Source organism: Gossypium raimondii, chromosome 8, assembly GCF_025698545.1.
Source record: "Gossypium raimondii isolate GPD5lz chromosome 8, ASM2569854v1, whole genome shotgun sequence".
Lineage (NCBI taxonomy): Eukaryota > Viridiplantae > Streptophyta > Magnoliopsida > Malvales > Malvaceae > Gossypium > Gossypium raimondii.
The window spans coordinates 41,762,573-41,770,560 of NC_068572.1; the positions used below are offsets into that span (position 1 = coordinate 41,762,573).

A 7,988-nucleotide genomic window follows, 5' to 3' on the forward strand; every position below is an offset into this window, starting at 1 on the left:
TCTTTATTGATGGAACATAAAAGAGACATTTTATTTTAAGGATAGGTCAGTATCTGTGTTCTAACAGGAAACGACTTTCTTTCATGTGTTTTAAAACAGAAACCATTTTCTGGATAATGCTTTGTGTTTACAGCAAGAAAGATACACAGAGAGACAAGTATTGGAGCAAGTGAAGAGATTAGAGGACCCTACTGCTTAATTTTTGGCGGGCAGCAACGGTCACTTTCAATGATTTCTCTTTGGTGATGTTTTTTTTTTTTTTCTCTCAATGACCCAACTAAGCCTTATTGCTAGATAGCATAGCTAGAGAAAGAGGACCTTATTCTCCTTCCATAGAGAGAAAAAGAAAAAGTCTTTCCTCTTCTTCCAATTGTCTACCTTGGGGTGTCTTCTTAGGTGGTTGGGCTGAAAGGGAAATTTGCAGATCTCATTCATATGAAGAGATCTTTCAGTGTAAGTTGTTTGATCGTTGCCTTTTCCTTTCTTTCTATTTTGTTGTTTTGGGATTTTTTTCTTTTACTTTTGTCTTGTCTGAATGAGTCTTAAACCATTAATATATTCCTAGTCTTTCTGGTACAACACAAAGTTGTTGGTGTTTGAACAAGATCTGAAGAAATTGTTCAAAATGTGTTATGGCAGGACAGTGTGATTCATCTACATTCTTTTGTACACGTTACAAAATTTTATTTAAGGCAATGGCTGGGATCTAAACGAGCAAAATTGTTCTTGTTTTTTAGCTTTAATGGAGTGTTGTAGGCAACTAGTTGTGGTGAGCAAATGCAATTTGCTTCTTCCCTTTTTTATTGGCTGTGGTTTCTCTTAGCCAAGTTAGCCCTTTTTTTTAGTAAAATGAAGTTCAATTGCTTACTTTGATGTCAATCTGCTAGTTTTATGCCATAAAATGTGTGACTCACTTGTTGTCCATGACTCGACTGATAAAGTTATTGCATGTTTCTTATTTCCTATTTTCAGGCTTCTTTTGGTTCTCTTTGATGTTAATATGCCTTTCATTTTCTTTTGTTACTTATTAGCTAATTTGCTCATTCATGATCAATTCTGAAAATCTTTCATTTCAGCTGGTGGATGTGCTACTGGTACTTGCATTTTGCGGTCATATTGCATGGACTGTCAAGGCCAGCTCACAATGCAAACAGGCTCTCTCACGGGAGATTCGGCCCCACAGTGTCGCTATTACCGAATTTGGTGCAGTCGGAGATGGTGTCACTCTCAATACCAAAGCATTTCAGAATGCCATCTTCTACCTCAATTCATTTTCTGACAAAGGTGGGGCCAAACTTTTTGTCCCAGCTGGCCGGTGGTTGACAGGAAGCTTTGATCTCATCAGTCACCTAACTTTGTGGTTAGATAAGGATGCAGTGATTCTTGGATCAGATGTAAGTCATTACCAACTTACTTCAAAGAGAACATTTACTCATAAGAAGTGATAAAATGGACATCGCATCTAGAAATGTTGTTGCGTATGGGATTTAATCTGTTGTCACAATGATTGATGATGGAGAATACGCATTCTAGCTATTTATAAGCAAATCAATGTTTATATGTGAACATACTAATTCAATACTGCGAGAATGGCATCTCATTTTTTATCATTGATGCTTCGTTGCTTGTCTATGCCCCAAATTCAACTGAGCATACCACCCTAGATGCTTTCTCATCACATAGTATATTGTTTCAGAATCCTGATGATTGGCCAGTTGTTGATCCTCTGCCTTCCTATGGCCGAGGTGTGGAGTTACCTGGTGGAAGGCATCGAAGCCTTATATATGGTCGCAATTTGACTGATGTAATCATAACAGGTTAGTAACATGGATGAAAAATCATGTTCCATGAGCATTTGGTTTTCTTTCATTGATGCCATGGGTTCTTCATGCAGGAGATAATGGAACTATTGATGGACAAGGCAGTGTTTGGTGGAACTGGTTTAAGCGTAAAACTCTGGACTATACTCGGCCCCATCTGGTGGAGTTGATGAACTCAACTGGGGTTGTCATCTCAAACTTGACTTTCTCGAACTCTCCCTTTTGGACCATCCACCCAGTCTACTGCAGGTTTGTGGCCTCCTACAATATTAGCAATGCCCTTTCTTGAATGTTGCTGTTAAATTGTTTAGGTTACCATTTTTTGTAGCAGAACTTTCATGAGTGAAAGCATTTTATCAATTAAATTGAGATTCTTTTCTTTCTTGATGAACAGCCATGTTATAGTCCAGAATGTCACAATCCTGGCTCCTCTGGATTCACCAAACACTGATGGAATCAATCCAGGTGAGTTTTATATCTGGATTCACCAACATTCTTATTTCTATTTTTTCCATGTTTTAAAGTCAAGCTCTTGCCTTGTTTGAATGCATTCAGATTCTTCGAATGATGTTTGCATAGAAGACTGTTATATTAGCACCGGTGATGATCTAATTGCCATCAAAAGTGGGTGGGATGAGTATGGCATTTCATTTGCTCGCCCCAGCACAAATATTATAATCCGCCGGCTTATTGGACACAATCGAAATGGCTCTGGGATAGCAATTGGAAGTGAAATGTCAGGAGGTGTTTCAGAAGTTTATGCAGAAAACCTGTATTTTTTTGATTCAAGCACGGCTATCACTATAAAGACTGCTCGTGGAAGGGGTGGATACGTGAGAAATATCTATATATTAAATGTTACCTTGGTTGGTGTAGACACAGCTATAAGGTTCGATAGTACTTTCTCTCCGCATCCGGATGACTTTTACGATCCAAATGCTCTCCCTGTGATAGAAAGGATTACAATTAAAGATGTCATCGGAAATAACATAAAAGTTGCAGGCCTCCTCGAAGGCATAGAAGGGGACACTTTTCATCATGTTTGCTTATTAAACATTGCTTTGACTGTAACGTCAGGGTCTCCATGGAACTGCTCATATATTCAAGGATACTCTGCCATGGTTTCCCCAGAAACTTGTGAACCTCTCAAGGAAAGTATCTACCCCAACCATTCTTCAGATTGTTACCATCTATCCAATCATTTGCGGAGTTCAGGTAATCAAAACAAAGGTTCTTGGTTACATTCTTGGTAAATAGCGGGTAACATATCATTCGTTTTACCCTGAAATCCACCCTTTGTCATGATTTTTTTTTCCAAGTGGGAATTTTGATTCTTGCCATTTCCCAAGCACAACAGCAGCCTCATCACCAATGATGCCTGGCATTAAGGAGTTGATTTGAGTAGCGGTATATGTGGTTGTTGACTTGTGAGAAGATGTTTTTGAGAGTTTTATTTTATTTTATTTTTTGTAATTTTGTGTGCAGTAACAAATAATTGAGTGATTTGTCAGAAAAATGAAAATAGAGGAGTTTGTATTTGAACGGCTTTCTTTTTTCTTTCTTTTTTATGGTTTGTTATAGTCGGAAATGCCAACAGATTAAATCTGGGCATGTTACCTAGAGAAAATGTTATTTGAAAGCTAAATGAAAAATAGACACACACACAAGTTTTACCTATGCGGCCTAATGCTTGAGTTGCCTTAATGTGACTGATATATTCCATCCAGGCTGTTTCCCGAAGAGTTGTAATTTTTGTTTGAAGTTGATGCCTCTCTATAGCTTGGTGGATCAGAAGTGGGGTCGGCCTTGGAGTCTGGTTTTTTTGCAAAACAATGGTGAACTTAGAGCTGCTGTAGACGCTCTCCAATAATTAAATCAGTGTTTGATCAAATAGTGGTGACAAATGAGAGATCATACGCTGAGTTTTAGTATATATGTTCAAACTTCAGCCTGTCCGTTGATTGTTAAGATCTAATAATTGGCCAGTGATTGGCAGATGCAATGTGTCCTATTTGCTAAAATCGTTAGCAGCTCATGTGCATAGTTTCATGAGCTATGTAGAAGCTTCTTCGCTTATTAGGAGAATGCTCCATGTGGTGTTATCATTTTAGCAGATAGGATTTTTAGTTGATTGAAGGATATCTATGGCAACTTCCCAAGGGAGATCCTACATCAATGACTTGATAGTTCCAATTTGCAAGATTCTTTTCATCGATGCATATGCAAAGAGTTATATGCAAGTTCTTCAACTGTATTTGTATTTATCAAGTCTGTCTTTGTTTGTGTTGGACAACGTACTAGGATTCATTCTACCAAACATGACATAAATTTTATTCACCAACCATTTCTTTTCCAGGTAACAATTAGCACCAACAATGCCGATATCGAGCCAACAGACCCTGAGCCACAAAACAAGGATTCAGCAGTAAAGGACATCAAATCTTACGTAGCACTACATAGTTTGTTTGTTGAGGATTAAAATGAGCAGTAACACGAAAAAGGACCATAACTAACTTCACAATATCTTTCACTTCAAGATGATATGACGATGGCGGCATGGATGCTTCCTGGCACAACTGCCACGGACGAGAGCAATATATTTACCCAGAATTTGGCCTGTAATTCACACACAACCACCAAATGGAGAGTCAGCTCTTAATTACTCTCCCCGACCATCTCTGTCCTAACTCAACATACTTAAACACAAAGCGCGTAAAATAGAAAGGAGAGACGACTCACCGTGCAACCTTTTTCCTTTTTATATATCGCAACTGGGGGCAGAAAGATTGCGAGCATAACGTCGAGAAAGCCGGTTTCTTGATTCTCAGCATCGGCTTTTGCGGGGGTTTCATGTTTGCAGCTAAAGCATCCGCATTTGACACAGATACACATGTTTGATTGATGTTAAATATGTTGCTAAAGGCTGGGGTGGTTTGATAAGGATGATGGAGTCTACCTCCACTTATATAGAACCCTACACATTTGTATACTTATATGGAAACAGTTTACATTTCAATCAAAAATGATAAAGAGAGAATCAAATTAGTGGGTGATTGCTATTTACAACATAAGCTTGTATCACGTGAATGGAATGAGTTCATAAGTGACATTGGCAAAGCTCTTCTCACCTTGCTGCTTTCATATATTCATTGCTACTTTATACTATACCAAGTCTTTTATCTCTTTAAAATATTTGTTTTTAATACTTATCTCCCAAGTATACATATAGAGATATAATTATTTACATAAATAAAAAGAATAATATTACTAATTGGTTAGTATTGTTATTGTAATTCGTGCTGCACAAGACGCATTCAAGCGTATTTTATTCTTTTATTTATAAGTTAAGAAATAATTATAAGTAATTTTATGTATTGTATAAAAAATATAAATATAAGTTTAATTTTTTTAATCATATTATGGGAATACATTAAGCAAATTGGTTATGATCGATTAAATGTTGCCTAGAACACTTGAAAATAGATAATAGTATAATATTATAAAACTCTTGGTCTAGAGTTTAGGGGTGAACGTCCGATTGAATCGAGTCAAATCAAGTGAAATTTTTTTAACTTAATCGAGTTCATGAGTCCTATTTTATCATCCTAACTCAAATTAAATTCTTTTCGAATCGAGTCGAATCAAGTGAAATTGTTTGAATTAAATTTAAAATATTAAACATGTCAAATAAAAATATTGTTACAATATAACTAATTTCATGTTAAAGCACGTAAATTTGAAACCATGTATATTTGAAAAACTTTTCAAATCGAATAATTAAAATATATATATACTTAAGTATGATAAGTTTGAATCATTAATTAGATCCCAAAATTATTATTTTAGAAAATTTTAAAATATAAATTTTGAATTTTTTTTTTAAATTTGATTGAGAGAGAGACCAATTTGCTTGTTTTCAAAGTTAACAGGGACTAAAAGAGTATTTACACCAATATGCTATTTGAATGGACTCAAACTCGATACTCGACTCGAAATTCAAAATTATTTTCTAAATTATGGAGATATATGGGAATTGGAATAAAAATGAGGAATAAAGATGAGATAGCACTTGCGGTTTAAAAATTATTTGATGTAGTGACCAAGAATAAGGAATAGTTTTGCCCTCCATCTACAATTATATTGTGGAAGACTGAAATGGAGAAAGGAATTCGATACTGCCACATTTCTCTATCCCTTTCTTTATGATTAAATTATTAAATACAATTTCGAAGTTAAAATATATTCCTACTTTTCGTCCATTCCAAATTTACTTCTTTTATTTTTTAATATTCTTTTTACGGACATTACAACGGACGTGAATTTAATAGATAATTTTAATGGTGTTAACAACTTTTAAAAATTACATCTATCATTTTAATAAAATAAAATATTTGGATTAATCATTGACATTGTAAAAGTCGAGGTACCAAATTATGTTAAGAATTTGAAGTATAAAGATTAAATAATAAATTTGAGCATAGTGACCAAAATTGAAATTTGACCATTGTTATATAATCTATAGAAAAATATCACTTTGCCATGTTTATAGCTTCTCTCTCCTTTTCTTTTTTTGCCAACACGATTATACATACTTTAAAAAAATCAGTTTTAACCTTTCAACTATGAATAATCTTTCTTAATTTTGACACTTGTTAGCCTACAAAGGATATGATGGTAAACTAATAAGATAACTATTACATATAATATGTAAATTATTTGAACTAATTAATGTCACTGTAAAAATAAATGACTAAATTATATAAAATTAAAATAAAAGATTAAATATAAAATGCAAGCATAGTAAAGAAATTGAAACTACAATTTTACCATTACCTTGTAATAATTAGCACAGTGAATAATTTTGTGCCTAATGTGGATTTAAAGAAAAAAATTCTAACTCATCAAGTCAAAATAAATATTTTTTGTTAGAATAGTATTTTTTAATTCACGTAAAAACTTTTACCAGAGTAATCAATATTATTAAGTATTTGGACTAAGCATTATAAAAATAGGGATCGAATTATTGTAGAAATTTAAGTATAAAAATTGAAACTACAATTTTACTATTATTTTATATTGACTAAAAAGGATTAAAAAATTAACATTGTCTTGATGTGGATTAAAAAAAGATTTATTTCAACTTTTAATGCCAAAATACATTTTTTTGTCAGAATAGTTTTTAAAACTTCCACGTAAAACATTTTATCAGATTAATTAACAACATTAAGCATTTGGACTACACATATAAAAAGTTGGGACCAAATTATTGTAGAAATTCAAGTATAAGGATTAAATCTTAACTTTAAGCCTAATAAAGGGATCAAAAGTGATATTTGACCAATTTTCCATAAAATGCAACAACAAAAAAAACTGAACATGCGTCATGTAGGAAGGTCAAAATATATAGGTTATAGATTTGCACGATAATTTGTGTATTTATTCCATAAATCAGCAAAGCTGTTATTGAGTTATTATAATAGGAAAATTAAAATGAAGGTAGGATGTGTGTTTGAATTTAATTGTAATGGATGATATTAAAAAATAATTATATATGAAAAAGTAAATAACCATATTTCATATTATGTTAAAAAATATAAGATTGGATGGAGGAATGGAACTGAGGGGCCAAAAAATACCCTAGACGTCTTTACCACTCATGTGATAGTCCTCTTAGTCTTCGGACCCAAGGTGGCTGTTTCGTCTGTTTGACCTTTCATTTTATTATTGGGTTTTATAGATATGGTATAATTTTATTAAAATCAAATATGATAAAACTAATCAAAAGGTGTGCAACAAAAACACCTCACTCTAAAGGACATTGATATCTTAAACAACAAAAGAAAAAGAAAACGCAAGATCACTGCTCAATATAGCCAACCTAAAATCTCTTGAAACCAACAAAATATTGTAGCAAGAATACTTCATAAAAGCAACTAGTTCTGTGATAATTAAATTTATATATTCACTAAATTATTATAAAACTCAAGTTTTTATATTTTATATGTAATGACAGTATTAAAAATTATTGTTTTAGGACTTCAATTTTGTAAATATTAAATAGGAATATTTATGAAATTATTATATAAATAAATTAAAATTCAGTTAAATAATTTAACCCAAATTATGATTAATGCAGGTCAGACCAAGCTTGAATGGGGAAAAAGGGAA

General features: G+C 33.1%; 1 protein-coding gene and 1 long non-coding RNA gene across 2 annotated transcripts; one reads left to right on the forward strand and one right to left on the reverse strand.

The window, feature by feature from the left end:
• The first annotated feature begins 270 nt into the window (after positions 1–270).
• LOC105791493 (probable polygalacturonase) lies at positions 271–3,497 on the forward strand. Its single transcript, XM_012619576.2, has 6 exons — positions 271–453; positions 1,077–1,394; positions 1,697–1,817; positions 1,895–2,069; positions 2,215–2,285; positions 2,376–3,497. Exons 1-6 carry the CDS (start codon positions 436–438, stop codon positions 3,071–3,073), a joined length of 1,401 nt encoding a protein of 466 aa, XP_012475030.2. The 5' UTR covers positions 271–435; the 3' UTR covers positions 3,074–3,497.
• Positions 3,498–4,127: 630 nt separating this feature from the next.
• LOC105791494 (uncharacterized) lies at positions 4,128–4,933 on the reverse strand. Its single transcript, XR_001133014.2, has 2 exons — positions 4,560–4,933; positions 4,128–4,436 (listed from the first exon to the last, which is right to left on the reverse strand). It is a non-coding gene; the product is annotated as an uncharacterized LOC105791494 (long non-coding RNA).
• Positions 4,934–7,988: the final 3,055 nt, after the last annotated feature.

Bases quoted from the DNA above. Each gene is read 5' to 3' on its own strand.
- LOC105791493 (XM_012619576.2), top strand. The intron at 1,395-1,696 runs GTAAGTCATTAC...ATATTGTTTCAG, and splicing joins CAGTGATTCTTGGATCAGAT to AATCCTGATGATTGGCCAGT. The intron at 2,070-2,214 runs GTTTGTGGCCTC...CTTGATGAACAG, and splicing joins ATCCACCCAGTCTACTGCAG to CCATGTTATAGTCCAGAATG.